The sequence below is a fragment of the Musa acuminata genome, chromosome BXJ1-2, assembly GCF_036884655.1.
Source record: "Musa acuminata AAA Group cultivar baxijiao chromosome BXJ1-2, Cavendish_Baxijiao_AAA, whole genome shotgun sequence".
Taxonomy (NCBI): Eukaryota; Viridiplantae; Streptophyta; class Magnoliopsida; order Zingiberales; family Musaceae; genus Musa; species Musa acuminata.
In genome coordinates, this window is record NC_088328.1 from 18,830,533 (window position 1) to 18,847,757 (window position 17,225).

Genomic DNA, 17,225 nt, shown 5'->3' on the forward strand with positions numbered 1-17,225 from the left:
GGTGGGGTGCATACCAAGCACTAGAATTAGATGGTCCTGTAAACAAGGAGTAACCACATGGAAAAACCAACCAGATTTTAGATCATTAACCCTCCCTCGTATAAATAATTTGAGAAACGAACCAAAACATCAACCAGATTTTTAGGATCACAATATCCTGTTTTGCACCAGTGTTCCATGGTCCTTTAAAATAAGAGTCTAAACACAACAGAACAGATAACACGAGAGTGAGAGTTCCAACCACAACTAAGAATCCGAGAACCATGGGGCAGGTAGAGCGTTCGAGTTCTTATGGTTTAGACCACCACATGGCATCAAAGGCGCAATCCTACTACTTGATGTATTGGGAAACCCACTTGAAGCCATCGCCGTAGCCCATCTTGCGCACGATGCTGCACATGAAGACCTCAAGGGGGCGGACGTTGGAGTCTGTGAGATTCACCTTGCCCTTTCCGGTTGTGAAGTTGTTCAGGCCTAGATGGAACCTCAACTCGTCCTCTGATGCTGCATATGGAATGTCGATTTTGTTGCCCAGGATCAGGAAGGGGACATTTGCCAAGGAATCATCAGAGAGAAGTGCATCCAGTTCCTTCTTTGACTCTGCAAACCTCTCCTTGTCATTTGCGTCCACCAGGTATACCACTGCATCCACCTAATCAGACAACAGCCAAAATACACCATTTATAATAATTTACAAAAGGACCTACAGAAGAAGCTCGTCAAAATCATAAAAGGAAATGTGAGTACGCGCAAACTATCTACAAATATTGCAATTAAACAGAACAGTTTCCTAACTTCACAAGATCATTGTAACTCTGAAAATGTCAAGCAAGAAACCAGAGCTAGAGATACTGACAAGCTTAACGAACCAACCAGGTGCATCATCAGATCGGAAATTTAAGCATGGCTGCAGGCCTGCAGTTCCAACTATATATGACGTCACAGTATATGCAACTAGCTTGGCTAGTTCTAGTTGATTATGAAATTGATACAGAGTGTAGGAAGTACAGCAGAAATTTGATGGTGATGCATAACGATAACAAACATAATATGTAGTCTGCCTAATCGTCAAGATGCAATTTTCTGAATATATAAGACAAAGAAGAATATAGAAGAAACATGTAACAAGAACCTAAGACTTGATAGTATTACCTGGATTACACGTACATAGGCAAATGTGTACAGACGTATAGTGTAGTCCTTATATTAGTGAAGAATGAAGAATATATTTGAGGAGAAACTAATATACTCCTTAAACTGAAAGAGACTGCTACCATGCAGAATTTGATAGTGCATCAATATGCTTTTTACAAATCTAATGGCAGGTCTGGTTTCCCAATTGTTTTTGCTCGCTGGCATTGACAGGAAGCACTCACCCAGAAGTACCTCAGACGACTAGGATCAGTCACATGATGAATTTGGCCAGAAGTTTTCCGAACAGGACTTATCAAACACCTCTTGGCTTAGGCATATTGTTGGAACCTCGAACCCAGTGCAAACTCTGTGGAGACAAGAAGAACACCATGGCACCACTGGCTCCTAAGAGTTATGAACCCTGCCTGTCCAACAATCAGTGAGAGTTGACCAATGTTCCTTTTACTTCTATGGATCAAGACATGGTTCCCTTATTATGTTTATGGAATAGAAGGAATAGATATTTCATAAGTCTGAAAGGAGCTAGACCAATAAAAACAGCATTCTTTCAAATGTTAAATTTAGATCAATGAAAACAAATCCGTAAGGTAATTATCTGCCTCCGTGTTGGTCGGAAAATAGTCTAATGCTGTCCAATTTGCATTGTTAAGTTAATCAACACCTAGGACCAGTTGGTAGAATCAATTGGTTGACAGATTAAAACATGGAACAGTATAATCGAAAAGGAGTCATTCGCCAAATAGCTGAATCTCTACCAAATTAACTTGCATCATGGGCCCCATGAAAGCACTATCAGATTTTGAAATGGTTGTGTGATCTATATATTCGTATTGCATTTCTTTTCTGCCAAGACAATATCATCTTCATGAAACCCATTGTCACGACACTCATAAAACTCCACCCTCTAAATTTCAACAACATCTACTGTAATGGAACACAACTGAAGAGAGCAACTAGGCCAGTCAGATTTGTACATCTCCTGGTGTGGATGAGATTTAACTATCAGAAAAGAAAGACCTCAAAAGAACCTTCTCCTAGTAAGAAATAAAGGATAATGAAAAGGACAGATAAATGCTTTAAACAGGACATTGTCACGCAATAATACGTAAGACAAACATATTGAAAAAAGTGACAGACCTTAGCGTAGTAATCCTTCCAGACACGTCGTGCGATCTGATGGCCTCCCAGATCGAAAGCCTTGAACTTGATCTTCCCGATGCTCAGCTCCTCCGACGTCGGATACTGCGTCGGCTGGTGCTGAACTAATCTCTGCATTCAAACAAACAAATCCAACCAACAAGCCCTCAGATCAACTGATTAAGCAAAATCGAAAAGAAAGTCCTGAAGAAACCGACCTCATCCTTGAGCATATGAAGCAGCGTGGTCTTCCCAGCGTTATCGAGTCCCAAGAACAAGATCTTGGCCTCCTTCTGCCACAGACCAAGGGAGGCGAGGACCCCGTAGAACCAATCTACGAGAAACATAGCGGCCGGGGAGGATTTCGACAAGGCAGAAGGACCAGATCTATCGAATCAAGGCGCGATCTCGTCGGGATCCCGCCGAAGAGATCAGATCCGGCGGACGGAATCGGTTCCGAGTCCGAGATCTGGGAGCGGAACGCCGAAAGGGATCAATGCGCCTTTGATGGGACGAGAGAAGAGACGAAATGGAACCCTAATTAGGGAAGGTAAGCTTGGAATCAGAGGAAAGGGGGAGGAGAAGGTGAAGCGCGGACGGTCGCTTCCACGGTCGCGAACAGAGTATATATTAGTTTATTTCGGGCATCTTTGTAGTTGCTGAGTTGGATGCGGGTTATCGGGTCGACGGGTCATGGGATCCATGCATTGCTACTTATTATTTTATTACGAGTAAAATATAATATATATTATATATTTATATATATTTACACGGTTATTTTTCTAGAAAATATCTATATTTTTGGTTTTTTTTTCAAAGGTACCCCTCTTTTATTTTTCTCAAATAATAACTCAATTTTATTTGCTCATCAATAATAACACTTATAATATCTTATTGATATACTAAAAACACTACAAATGTTATTGAAAAATGACTTCATATCATATCTCTTTATTTTTTGAGATTATAGTTAATCTGAGTTGGGTTAGAAATATATTTACATCATTTATAAGATTTTCAAGTACATTTTATAGCTATGGCCAATTCATTGTAATAATCCAAAAACATCATGAATTTTTTTTAAAAAAAATAGTTTGATTATTTTTAAAATTAAAGATATTGTTTGAAAAAAAAAGTGAAATAGGTATATCAATTGAAAAATACTCAAAATATGAATATTTTCTAAAAACTAATGTAATATATTGAAAAGCAAAAATTCATTCAACTAAATCATAGTTAGCATATAATCATCCCATCACATTCTAATTAGCAAGCATGATGATATTCCTCTAAATATTAGAATCATATCTACATCACTAAGTTAGACATAATAAACAGAATTTATATAAATTATAATATAAAGTAGCTTAAAATTAATACTATCATGGTTAAGGTTTTAAAGAATAATAATGTAATTATAAATTTAACATTTTAGCTATATTATGTGACAAGAGATTGAATTGCATACCAATATTGATAAAATCATAACATTCACATTCGAACTAATCCTTATAATATAATCTCCTAAAGCCTTCAATCTCCAACATCATGGTTTCTGATTATTAATATAATGAATGACCTCTAAGATATATATATATATATATATATATATATATATATATATATATATATATATATATATATTCTGTATGATTTATTTACATTCTTATATAGACCCTCAATATTCTACACCCATCAGGCCTCCCCTTGCATTTTTAATTATATATTCTATAATCAAGTTTGATATATAAAGAACCATCAAGTAATTTATCCTTATTTTCTCTTAAAATTATATATTTTTTATTTAGTTTTATAAAAAAAATATGATAAATAATATAAATCAATCTTAATTCTATCCATTTCTAATGTGAAACTAATCGAGATATTATAATTATACTTATTAGATCTTTATAAATTAATCTTAATCTTCTCGGACGTTACACCTTATATCTTAATTTTAATTTACGAGGAATCATCAAGTATTTTATCCTTTCATCTTTATTTTTTCTTAAAATTAAGTTTTTTCTATTGAGCCACGAAAAGGGATATAATAAATAGTATAATCTTTTATGACCACTAAGATTTTGTAACAAATAGAGAAATATTTTTCTCTTTTATCATAAAAGATAATATTATTTCTACTCAAATAAATATTTTTTACATAATTTGAAAGTCAGAGGACACACTAATTCTTTTTTAAAGAAACAAAATAATGGGAATAATAACAGAGAAACCCCATCAGCCTTTGAAAAATAGAGGTTGTATGAACCCTCCAAAAGTTAGGAAGTATGAACCACAACATTATTGCATAAAAATATTGAGTAACAGCAAGGTCATGAACAAGTTTCTTAATATCAAAATGATGGTAAGAACAAGCTCCATAAATAGATGGGATATTTCATGATCAAATAGAGAAAAAAAAGTGAGTACAAAAAGAACAAAAACCTGTCTACAACAACAAATAAAGTTCTTTCTCTTTATTTTCTTCTTATCATAAGATAATATATATCTGTAATCTGAATTCATGTATTATCACATGAGAACTTAGAGGCCCAATGGTAGATCATGCAGACATTTATCTTCTCAAAGGTTTGCCTCATGGGAATTGCCCATATTATTCTCTCTCAAACTGACACTGTTAAGAGCTTCATAGACTGAGATAATACAAGGTTATCAGTGTATTATCAACACCGGAGATTCAATTACTTTTTTATATTTTCTCTATTTCTAGAATGCTAATCATATATTACCTTTTATATTTGTACATATTAGTATAATAATTTCTATACTTAAAATTTTTAATTTTTATAATTCTAAAAATAAAATAAATAATTTTATTTATCTTAACGTCGTCAACTTGACGAAAAATACAACACATGACATCGCATACTAAATTGATATAAAATTATTTTTTATCAATATAATCATTAAAAAAAATTAAATTTATTTTTTGATATCGATTCATGATGTTATGTGTTATGATTTTCGTTAATGTAGTGCTTGTTTTATTTTCAGAATTATAAAAATCTTAATATAATTTTTTTTTAAGTATAACGATCGTGATGATATTAGTAAACGTTGATTGGGAATTGATATATACACCCTGATTTCACTTAAGTGCACCGCGTTTTGCGGCGCCGTAACCGCTGGTGAGCGTATCATATGAAATTTATCGCGTATGTTTATCTTGGGGTATTATGATAGTGTTAAAGGCTATTTACGTCCATAAAGATTTGAAGCCGGACTTTTAACAGCCGAACCTTTGGACGTCCTCCCGGCCGCCCCCATTTCCCCTCCTCCTCTCTCCCTCCGAGGGCAGAACCCTAATACGATGGGTCGGCGCATGTATGGATCCTGACGATGAGAAGATCGACGGCTGTCATCAGGCCGCGCCTCGCCGCTGCAGCCTATAGCCCTACCCGCTGTTCCTCCTCCTCCTCTAATTCGGCCTCCATCTCTCCTCGAGAAACCCCGACGGTTGATTCTTCGGATCCTTTGTCGGAGCTCTCATCCGTCCTCACCCGTTCCAATTGGTTAGATGACCCCCGCCTTCCCCGCCTTGCGCCGTCCCTTACCCCTCACCATGTCGCCGCCCTCCTCCGGTCCCGCCCCCTCGAACCCCGCGTCGCCCTGGGCTTCTTCGACTGGATCAGCCTTCGCCCCGGCTTTCGCCACACCGTCGATACCTACTCCTCCCTCCTCCAAACCCTCGCCCGAGCCAATCTGCCCCCCCGCCGTGCCGAGAAGATCGTCATTTCCATGATCAAATCCTGCTCCTCCGCCGTGGAAATCCACTCGGCCCTCCAATCATTCAAATCCCTGAATCAAATTGGTTTCTTCCCGAGTCTCCGATGCCACAATTTTATGATGATGAAGTTCGCTAGGTTCCAGATGATTGCCGAGATGAAGGACCTGTACGAGCAAATGCAAAAAGATGGGATCTTTCCCAATCTTCATACCTATAACACAATTATTAATGCCCACTGCAAAGAGGGAAACATTATCGAGGCTAAGGTCTACTTGAACTGCTTACTGCAAGCCGGGCTGGACCCAGATTCCCATACGTACACCTCGTTCATCTTGGGGTATTGCCAGAGTGATGATTTTGTTCGGGCCTGCCGGGTGTTCCTGTTAATGCCACTGAGAGGCTGCGCAAGGAATGAGTTCTCATATACTGTTCTTGTTCATGGGCTCTGTGAAGCAGGGAAGGTGAAAGAAGGTTTATCACTGTTTTCATTGATGGATAATGATGAGTGCTCTGCGGATTTGCACATTTACACAGTGATGATTGGTGGACTCTGCAAGTTGGGAAGGGATGTTGATGCGAAAATGATGCTGAATGAGATTTCACAGAAGGGTCTGGTTCCGAATGTTGTTACTTATAACGTTCTGATTGACGGGTACTGCAAAATCGGGAAGATTAACGATGCGTTTGGTGTATTGGATTTGATGGAGTCCAATGGGTGTAAACCAAATGTTAGGACTTACACAGAATTAATTTGTGGGCTTTGCCGCAATAAGAAGGTGCACAAGGCCATGGCTTTATTAACTAAAATGCTTGAGGATGGGTTGCTGCCAAACCAAGTAACCTACACTTCGTTGATTCAAGGACAATGTATGGAGGGTGATACAAATAGTGCCTTTAGGTTGCTCAGTTTGATGGAGGAGAAAGGCATGGTTCCCAACGAGTGGACATACTCAGTTTTGATTGGTGGCCTTTGCAAAGGTGGAAAAACTGAAGAAGCTATATCATTCTTTAGATCCCTATCCCAAAATGGCATGAAGGTCAATGAGGTAGTCTACACGACATTAATTGATGGATTATGTAAGGCTGAAAAGATTGACATTGCTCATTCATTGCTGGAGGAGATGATCTCGGAGGAATACATACCAGACTCTTACACCTATGGTGCTATAATAAATGGTTTGTGCAAGGATAAGAAGTTGCAGGAGGCTAGGTCCTTGTTCGATTCTATGTTAGAGAAAGGAATCCAACCAACAGTTGTCACATATACCATTCTCATTGATGAATTGATCACAGTTAGTGGGTCTGCAGAAGGAGCAATGGCTTTGGAGCAAATGATTTCTTCAGGTTGCAAGCCTGATGTATTTACTTATACCGTCCTTGTGAAGTCATATTGTAAGGAAGGAAGGTTAGAAGAAGCTGAAAGTTTGATGGTTCAAATGCAGAGAAATGGGATTGCCCCTAACACAGTCACTTATACCACATATATTGATGGATTGGTCAACATGGGTTTGTTTGATCAAGCTTTTTCTACTTTCATGACTATGGCTGAAGCTGCATGCGAGCCCATTGATGAAACTTATAGCATATTGCTCAAACTTCACTTAAAAAAGAAACAGGTTGATGGTTACTTTATAGATGCTAATCGCATGTGGGAGAAAGTGAGTTTGGATGTTGTCCTAGAACTCTTTGAAGAGTTGGCTAAACAGGGTTTTACCCCTACAGTGAAATCTTACAGTTGCTTTGTGAAAAGTTTTTGCAAATTGGATCGGTTGGAAGAAGCCAAATGTTTGCTCTTTCACATGCAAGAAGCCTGCAAAGTCCCCAGTGAGGATATCTATACATCCCTGATTAGTTGTTGCTGTAGACTAAATAAGTATTTAGAAGCTTTGGCATTTATTGATTCCATGATTTCATGTGGATTTATGCCGTGTCTGGCATCTTACCAAGTTCTGCTTTCTGGTCTTTGTGATGAAGGAAGCCTTGATGAAGCTAAATCAGTCTTCACTAGCTTGCTTTCTAGAGGCTATAATTGTGATGAAATTGCATGGAAAATTCTCATTGATGCATTGCTTCAGAAAGGCCATGTCGATATGTGCTCAAACTTTTTGACTATAATGGAGGAAAACCATTGTGCTCCTAGTCCTGAGACATACGATAATTTGACTAAGGAACTTTCTTGTATAGTTAATGACGATTGATGTATTATTGAGGCCCCTAATGATCAATTCTGACTGGTGGATGGCTTTAAAGCAAATCTTACTATCTTCAACAATTGGATTAGCTCAGATGCACGATGCACATTGCCATTCACTCCATAATAGAAGTTGTGCCCTGAATTCTGAAATGTGCATATCTGCTCTCTGAACCCATAAGCTCCAAGGTTTGGCCCTCCTATTCGTGTTTTTTACAAGAATCAAATTGCTTCTTATTCACTTTATTCTTTTGTTATTCTTGTTTCTAATTTTTTATTCATATGATTTGGGTTTTTTTTCTTTGACTTGCAATTTTTCCTTTTTTTTGCAAGTTTGGGCTATAAAGTTGACTTCCTACTCCTTTTTCTTCGGTTATCCATAATACTGAAGATATGGATCATCATCATGCTGGGATTAAAGAGAAATCAGCCACATCTGGGCTCAAGGAAAAAAGTGGAAGGAAAAATCGGCTTACATGAAGCAAGCAAACACGGATTAGGAAGTATGTCAGTAGTTGAGGAAGTATTTTGGAAATTGTCACCATGTAGCTCGAATGCAATTGTCACCCCAGTCAGGCCCAGACACTGACTCTCCAGACCATATGGGACTGTTGATAATTTACTTGGCTAGAGAAAGATCACCCAGTTTAATCTGTGTAATGTACATGGACTTGATGCCTGATGCACACGTTGCGTTCTTCAAAAAGCAGGTGCCTGTAGTAGCATATGTTGTGAGATATATGTTGCAGAAGAATATTGCAAGCAAGCTGTGACATAATATTTGAGTGAGAAAGACGACCTGAGATTTAAAATTTGTGTGGCCATGCAGGGTCTGCATCAAGAATAGCACTTCTTGCTCTTTGATTCATGTGCAAGTTGCTAGGTCGAGCTCCAGCTCCTGAGATGTCTATAGAGGATGATTACAAGGTGTTGGTAGATGATGGAAGTCTTGATTAGTTGGAGTTTAGGATGCCACACAAGCCTACGGAGATGAAGATCATGAAGTCACAGTAGGGAAAGGTTCTTTTGACTGTAGCCGAGTCTCCAATAGATATTGATGAAATGGACCATCAAGTCAACATTATTGCTTTGGTTACATTACAAAGTGCTTCTCATCCCTGAGGACCATGGTCTATATTGCTGCTGTACCAGACAATGTGAAATCATCAACTCAATTGAGTTTTTCATTCTTTTCTGTAAGAAATATTCATTCTAATTGAACATCCTAAATAAGATATATGAGTCATCAGGCTCCTGTTCCATGCCACATTGTTCCACTTCTATTGTTTTGATGATTTTGTGAAGCCTTCAAGTTCTGCCTTTTAAGTTACAAAAATGTATTGCTTCTGTGTGCCTTGCACTCTTATTTTAGTTTGCACCTTGGCAGATAATTACAACCGAAAGCTGGAGTGTGTTTCCGTTTATCCTATGATGCTCCTGTGAGGTTCAATCTGAACCAAAATTTGTGCATTAATTTCATTATGATGATATTTTTTGGTAATAAAACATGATCTTTTGATTGAATATGCAGCTAACGAGGCATTGGAACAAGGACTGAAGAATTAAGTGTCCATCACTAGAACTGGGCATGAGGTAACCCTGATCATGGCTTGCTCCTTATACACCTCCTCACATGTTACCAAGATTCAATTGTTAAGTAGCCCTTATTTTACTCGTAAAAGTGGCTGCAGTCAGATAGACTAATATATTAATGATAAGCTGGTAATACCTTTTGCTGTTTTGCATTTCTTTGAAGCAGGTGCTTACTGGACTAATACTGAGAGATATGACACATCAAACCTTTGCTAAACTTTGGACATAATGATTTGATCATAAGTCCATCTTGAGAACAGAACTCAATCGAAGATCCTCTGCGATGGGAATAAACATTTTGGTCCTTTTTCAAGAGGAATGCAGCATGTTTCAAAGGTACAATGAACACTGGTCAAACCGATTGCTTCAGAACGCACTGCTTCATTTATTGTTTTATAAGCCTTGTTGCTTATCAAGAATGTGCCATCCAGACCGATAGAAGTTGGAAGGTGAATGTGGCTGTGCCTGCAACAATAATTCCTGTGTCATCTTCTCTTGGGTGTCAGACTAACCTGGTCCGGGAGCAGGACCCGAAAGTTATAGTTGACACTTCTTTTCCTCATTTTAACATCAGAACTAGACACTTCTTTTAAAAGAAATGATGTCTATATGTGAAGCATGTTTCGGAGGAACGTATCTTATATGTAAAGCTTGACATCCCCACCTTCCTGAAGATGATCTGGCCACATCAAGGTACCATTGCTTCATCATCTTTTTTTTTTGTTTTCTTGTTCTTTACACTGCTCCTGTAACAGCTGCCATCTCTTGCAGAAGAGCTTTGGGTCGACATACTGGTTGCTTTGAGCATATGCTCGACCACATCAGCTCATCACCATCATCACTGGTTGACCCACCAGCTTTGGGGGTTTTGATCAAGTCAAGAAATAGTCATAGAAGTTTGTAATGGTGGATCAGATTTATAAGAGCTTAAATCTTCCTTGTGTATCACATTATTTTGTGTGAATAATCACTTATAATAAAGAAAAATGTTCCGCGGAAGCAATCCCAGAAAACTGGTGGATCAGGTTGTCTTTTTCTAAATTTCCCCCCCTTTTTTTAGGGAACCAGAAATTAGTGGAAAGTCGAAATAAAAATCATTTGGTGGATGCGGAAACATTTTTTCTGTGGAATATCTCTCATCATATATATCGACAAAGTCAAACATGGGTATCGATAAGGGACTCAGGGTCAAAATGGTTGACTAATTTTGCTCAAGAATGTCATCCTTCAAAAGTCTAACATGTGTATCGAGAAGGGACCATGGAAGTTTGTTATTCTCATCACATAAAAGTCGATAGTCAAACATGGTATGTTATTCTCATCACATAAAAGTCGACAGTCAAACATGGTGGGTACCAGCGGTCCGAGGATTTGACCTCAATCTCTATTTTAAGTTCCAATCTTTAGGAGGAAGGTTGTATTAGATTTTCTTCAAGTAATAGAGAGTTTTACATTCCAAAAAAAAAGAAAAAAATGTATGTCATCATAAAGTGGAGGCTAGAGATGAGCTTTCATGAGGCAAGTCACCATCTTGTTGTTGTGGAGGCAACAAAACCATGTCCATAATGCAAGGGATTACAAGTGCTCAACTAGGGGGTATAAGCATTTCAAGCTCCAAATAAAACCAATCACAACAACAAATTTCAAGTTGAAACTAAAATTAATAACAACACCAACTAAACTTTGGAATACAATTCACGACAGACAGTCGTATAAACTTAATCCGGGTACAGAGGTTACTGGTAATCAATGTGTCGTCAACATATACACATCACTTGAAGCCCAGCATTGGGCATCATCAAGCCCACACAGTCACCATGGATGGTAGCTCAACAAAAACAATGAGCATTGCATCATGAGACCACTGGGCAAACAAATTTCATCTTTAGCTAGACAGGAAGGGGCTCCATTCTCTCTCTTCAAGTATGGAGGTGGATCCCTTCCATGTGTGATTTCTTTCTACTATACATAATATAACCATCAAGAAAAAAATGAAAAAAGATATGTTGATATAGTCAATGAAGGACATGCGACTTGGCAGCACGGCGGGAGCATTGGGTCCGAGGACTCTTGATCAGGTTGCAGGCACAGCCCTCCAGAAGCTCAAGATCTTCCTCGAATGTCAATATGGAAGCCATTTCTGGATTCTCCAACAGCAATTTTGAAGCCAGGAACCCAGCGATTGTCCATGTTTGATAAAGCCGCGATTGCTTTCCGATAAATCTGCCAGTCGGAGTGTCATAGTATTCAGGCCACTTGTCGTTTGAAAGTCGGTTCTCAGCTATGGTAATTGCCTTTCGGGCCAATTCAGGCCTGCCCATTTTGATGCAAGCCGACGTGAACTAGAATATCAAACAAACAAAGCATTTAGTAAAATGCTCGAGGAAATAGAAGATACATAGTGCTCATCGTAAAACTTCCGTACCTGCCACAGCAAAGTAGGCCATGATCCACCATTATGATATGACCAGGGCCTGCAAAATTCAACATTATTGTTAGGAAAAAAAAAAAGAAAGAAAACCTGTATATAAAAATATGTTTTCTTCGCTGATAGAAAAGGAAATAGTATGACAGTTTAACTCACAACTACATCCTAGATTTTCTATCTCCCAAAAGAAGTCCTAACAATGAAGCATATTGATATTAAGTTCCATAATATAATTTGTGTACTTGTATTTCAACATACATTTCAATAAAGCCCTGAGTAAGAACTATTAACCAAAAAATTCATAAAAAGCTTCAGCTTGTTCGTATGTTTCACAAAATACTGTTCACACTGATCAATATAGAGGGGCATATAGTTTCAAAATCACAGAATACTAAAAAGGTCATACTGGGTTAAGAACTTACGTATTCTTTGGATCACTCCCTGTAATTATGCGCCATTCTTCGTACTCTAAAGCAGGATAACATATCTTCAGTGGCATATTCCCAACAAGGTCATCCCATTTTTCTTCAATAAGATCGAGAATGCCCTCAGCTTGTCTTGGAGTGGCCAAAGATGAGACAATAGCCCATAAATTACCCAGCGAGAAGAACCTAAAATCCATGTGGGCTGGCTGAAGATTCCCAATAAAGTAACCACCTTTTTCAGGAACCCAATCCACTAGCCAACCAGGGATTTGCTCAGGATAGATGTTGAATTTGTTAATCGCATCTTGGGAATATTCTTCTGTCTTATAACGATAAATCTCATTGATCTTCTTCATATCCACCCAATAATACTCTCTGATGTGGAATGATAGGGCACTGAGTCTGTTATTAATAGCACGCAGCAGGCTCTTTGATCCATCATTGACGGCAATCATTTCACGTGAGCAACGCAAAGCACAGTAGAACAAAGCCTGTATACTATAAATTGTCAAGCACATGTATATAAATAATAATTTGATCATATCAAGCAATCTCACTCATTAAATCTTCAGAATTTCTACATATCAGAATGCAAGTTACCCAGAAAACAAGCAGAACTAAGATGTTTGACTAAAACCTAACACGGATTCAGGTTGGTAGTCATTGGCAGTCCCTAGTTGGTCATGCATAGTAGAAAGAATACTCCAGAGCTGTGTACATAATTGACATTAAATGTTCATAAACACTGTTTCATTTTACACTCAGCTTAGTTTTAACCGACAAAGATATAATTACAGTTAATTTAGCTGTGTTTGGCACAAATATATCATGGTCAACTTGGTTTAAAGGCATAGTATATAATAGTTATCTTCTAGATCATATTTGTACTCTGTCCATACATGCAACGTAAGATGATCTTCTGTGAAATTAAGTCAGGTCAAATGCAAGTTTATTTTCCTACTAAAACTGTTGGTTATCTTAAGTGGGCAAATTTAAAAGTAGGTTACAACTGCAGCAATCAACAAACTCTGTTCACTTTAAAATTTGAATGTAAACTAATGTTTGATAGAAAGTATGGAAAATGACATGACAATCCCACATTATCTTGTTGAAGGATTTACTTTATTTTTGGGCTACCCAAGGGCATAAATGTGCTTTGTGATTCATGATTGTTCCCAAAAAAGAAATAATAAAAAATGGCCACATATCCTCTGTTTTCTCCTTACGAGAAAGGACTCTTCCATGAGCTTCCTCATTATAACATTGATTGTTTTGCTGGTCAGAAGGTTCTCTTATAACATTTAAATGCACAAAAGAATAAGAATCACCCTATTACTTGTTCTATGGCTAATTTAATAGTGTCATTTTAAGAAAGCAAAACCTTGTCTTGGACATTTTAACTGAAGAGTACTACATGACAGGTTTTATTTATTTTCTAAATAAACCTGCCAATAGGTTCAGGAATACCATTCACAATGAATTGCAAGCCCAACAACAAAACAACAATACACATGTGAAAATAATTCTTACGAACCAGAAATAAAAGAAATATCTGATAGCCAAACTGAAAGCAAGCTACTCCAAACTTGCTAAAAAAGAAAATGCATCAGAACTTAACTTACTTGGATTTCAAGAGGATGTCCATGAATGCCCATTCGTCGATCTATCATGCAAGAGCCATCGGTGACAAGGAGAGTAGGAAACATGTCAAACCCATCAGATAAGCATAAATTCAGGATAAGTTTGATGCCAGTTTGCACATCCACTCTCTCCTGTAATGTATAGTCCCCAGTAATCTTTCCATAAGCTCTTAGCAAGATAATCCACCACAAACCTGTCAAAGAAGACCATGAGATCTAAATGCCTTTAAGAAATTACTACTATTCCAGAAATGTACCACTCCAGAAATGTTCGACAGGCTCACCAGAATCTACTGGCGCAACACGTCCAATTGCTGATTCGCCAAAATCAGGGTCCAGCATCTCCTCAACTTCATCCTTACTTACATCCATAGGAACACTTCTGACCTTAAAGCTTGCCGGCATCAGCCCTTGTCCAGGGCTGTAGCAATCCACAGTCTTTTCCCAACTCTATATATCAAAAGAACATACTCAGGTTTGAATTCAAATCATGCAGACAAATCTTGTCAGAGATATCTAAGTTCATTAACTTAAACTGAAACCAGGAAACATTCAGTGCATTGTCTTAAATTCACATACAAACAAGATAGTTTGTGTAGGCAACAGTCTTCAAGTTTTATGCTTCAAAGCTGATTGTAGAAGCATCTGGTTGTTGTCATATTGTCATGTTGCTGTTTCACTAGACTTTTCAGGGATGTGAAATTGGAATAACTTTGACTTATTCTGGAATACAGACTAAGACCAATAAGGACAGTTGGTATTGGCAGGTCAAGTAATCAAAATGTTCCGACAGACCCAACAACAATCATCCAAAAAAAACCATCCCCCAAAATTCAATAAACTCAACTTTGTAGCAATGTCTGATCTGATCCCGATTTTCCATTTTAAACCTTCCTTAATCACAAGATGCAACGTCGGAAAATGAGAAAGATATCTGAAGATACAGTATGAACCCTAAATTTTTGCATAACTGAAGTAGCAACTTGTGATACAATTAATTATCAAGAGAAATGAAGATGAGTTATCGTCTAAATCCACAAAGAAATCATTGAAACGAAATAAATTTTACCAAAGAGATCTACTACAAAATAATAGATGCCAAGGGGAAAAAAAAGGGGATTTTGATCCGTTTTACCTGCAACTGCAAGGTGTAGAGGAGAAAATTCCGGACGATCTCTGTCTCCCCCTTGAGGAGGAAGGCGAGGGCGGATGGCACGAAGTCGCGGATGAAGACCTGATCGTAATTGAGGGCCTCCGCGGCCGGATCAGTGGCTGCCACCGTTCCCACCGGGCTCCCACAGTACTCCACCACCGCATTCTTCAACAGTCTCCACGCCTCCTTCTCCGACTCCGAAACCTCCCGCGCCTTGGCCACCTCCGTTCTCTGCTCCTCCTCCACCTCCTCAACCTTCCTCTTTTCTTCCACCACGAGCATCCGCTCCTTCTCCGCCACCCTCTCGATCACGAGGGGCTCGACGGCGGCGAGGCCCTGGACGAAGATCCGCTCGAAGGCCCTATCGACGCCAGGCACGGGCCCGGCCGCGGTGGACAGTCGGCGGGCGTCGGACACCGCGGCCTCGTCCCTCGCCGGGGCGAGGGCGGCGCGGACCAAGGACGCAGCGGATCGGCGCTGAGGGGCGAGTGAGAGGGCGGGGGCGCGGCGGCGGTCGTGGGGGCATCTGGGGAAGAAGAAGGCGGCGGCGGCGGCGGCGCGGCGTTGGTGGCAGGGCCATTCCGGGAAGAGCTGGGCGACAAGGAGACGGCAGCAGGGTCTTACGGCGACGGCGATCCCCATGGAGCCGGTTGCATTCATGACACAGACCAGGGACCAAAACCAAATCACTACAAACTAAAAGCTGAAACCTCACAAGAACCAATCTAAGGCGAAAATGAACGAAGCGGAGAAAGGAAGAAGAAACGAGATGAGGCAACGGAGAAGTGCACGCTGGGAGAGGAGAGGCGTGCGTTAGTTTCTTTATAGGGCGGTGGGCGTGAGGAAAGGCGAAGGAAACGGGTGGCCAACGACAGGGAAAAAACACCAAAAAAGAAATAAACAACATCAATAAGACTCGAGAGAATTAAAACATGTGGAAGAACCACCGATCTCCACGGCACCGTCAGCAACCGCGCTAGTATTTATCGACGGCGATGAATCGTGAGACGTGGAAACGCTGCGGCGCGGGGGGAGGGAGAGGATCTCGGGGTGGGTTGTGGATAAGGCTTGTCGGTTCTGACGTGGCGATGTGGCACCAACGGGTCGCGCTCTTTTTCCATTTCCATTGGCTTTGGGCAGCGACCGCGTCAATGAACCGGGTGCGCTTTTTTCGTGGCCTCCAGTGTCCGAGGACCATTCTCTTGTCGCCACGTGGTGGGAGAGGAGGAGAGGGAGCCTTTCACACACCTGCCGTGGCCAAGAATAGTAGCACCTTTTTCACGGCCGAAAGGGATGCGTCGGTTGGCGGATAAGCTTGACTCGTAAGCTTGTTTTTGACTCGAATCAAAGTAGGCCACTAATTTCTCTTGAGCTATGCTATAAAATAAAATAAAATTATATATACGAAAAGTCATCATTACCTACTCGTTTTTCTTCCAGAAACTTGGGTCCGTCAAACTGAAAAAGGACGATGCACATAGGAAGAGAGTTCCTGCCATTGAACAGATCCAAGAAAATGAAGTGACAGAGAAAGTTCAAATGAAACTTCCAAGAATCTTTCTTACCTGGGAAGAACGAACGATCCAAACTTGCACTCTAAGCTTCTTCGCTTATGACTCCAAGCAACATATTGCGTTAGGGCAGGGATGTCGAGATAGAGAATTAGATAGAACACTAAGTCACTCGACAACTCATCAGAGCATGAATAAAGAGATTTTAAGGCTGACCTGTTTCTACTCGAATGCAGTCGGTCTT

General features: G+C 39.5%; 3 protein-coding genes across 6 annotated transcripts; 1 reads left to right on the top strand and 2 right to left on the bottom strand.

Moving 5' to 3' along the window:
• Positions 1-119: 119 nt before the first annotated feature.
• LOC135596697 (GTP-binding protein SAR1A-like) lies at positions 120-2,919 on the bottom strand. Its single transcript, XM_065088772.1, has 3 exons — positions 2,511-2,919; positions 2,293-2,424; positions 120-652 (listed from the first exon to the last, which is right to left on the bottom strand). The coding sequence occupies exons 1-3, from the start codon at positions 2,637-2,639 to the stop codon at positions 332-334; spliced, it is 582 nt and encodes a 193-aa protein (XP_064944844.1). The 5' UTR covers positions 2,640-2,919; the 3' UTR covers positions 120-331.
• Positions 2,920-5,535: 2,616 nt separating this feature from the next.
• On the top strand, positions 5,536-10,865 carry LOC135586487 (pentatricopeptide repeat-containing protein At5g65560-like). 4 transcript variants are annotated; one of them, XM_065088789.1, is made up of 7 exons: positions 5,536-8,420; positions 8,565-9,427; positions 9,619-9,675; positions 9,763-9,824; positions 9,991-10,160; positions 10,256-10,517; positions 10,596-10,865. In XM_065088789.1, exon 1 carries the CDS (start codon positions 5,653-5,655, stop codon positions 8,236-8,238), a length of 2,586 nt encoding a protein of 861 aa, XP_064944861.1. In that variant the 5' UTR covers positions 5,536-5,652; the 3' UTR covers positions 8,239-8,420; positions 8,565-9,427; positions 9,619-9,675; positions 9,763-9,824; positions 9,991-10,160; positions 10,256-10,517; positions 10,596-10,865. The 4 variants fall into 4 exon arrangements, with proteins under 4 accessions (XP_064944861.1, XP_064944876.1, XP_064944852.1 ...); XM_065088804.1 differs by having other exon boundaries at positions 8,565-8,941; positions 9,061-9,427; positions 9,991-10,517; XM_065088780.1 differs by having other exon boundaries at positions 8,565-9,388; positions 9,991-10,517.
• Positions 10,866-11,465: 600 nt separating this feature from the next.
• LOC103969395 (alkaline/neutral invertase A, mitochondrial) lies at positions 11,466-16,850 on the bottom strand. Its single transcript, XM_009382913.3, has 6 exons — positions 15,453-16,850; positions 14,602-14,767; positions 14,300-14,511; positions 12,675-13,168; positions 12,250-12,298; positions 11,466-12,166 (listed from the first exon to the last, which is right to left on the bottom strand). Exons 1-6 carry the CDS (start codon positions 16,128-16,130, stop codon positions 11,840-11,842), a joined length of 1,926 nt encoding a protein of 641 aa, XP_009381188.2. The 5' UTR covers positions 16,131-16,850; the 3' UTR covers positions 11,466-11,839.
• Between the last annotated feature and the right edge of the window lie 375 nt (positions 16,851-17,225).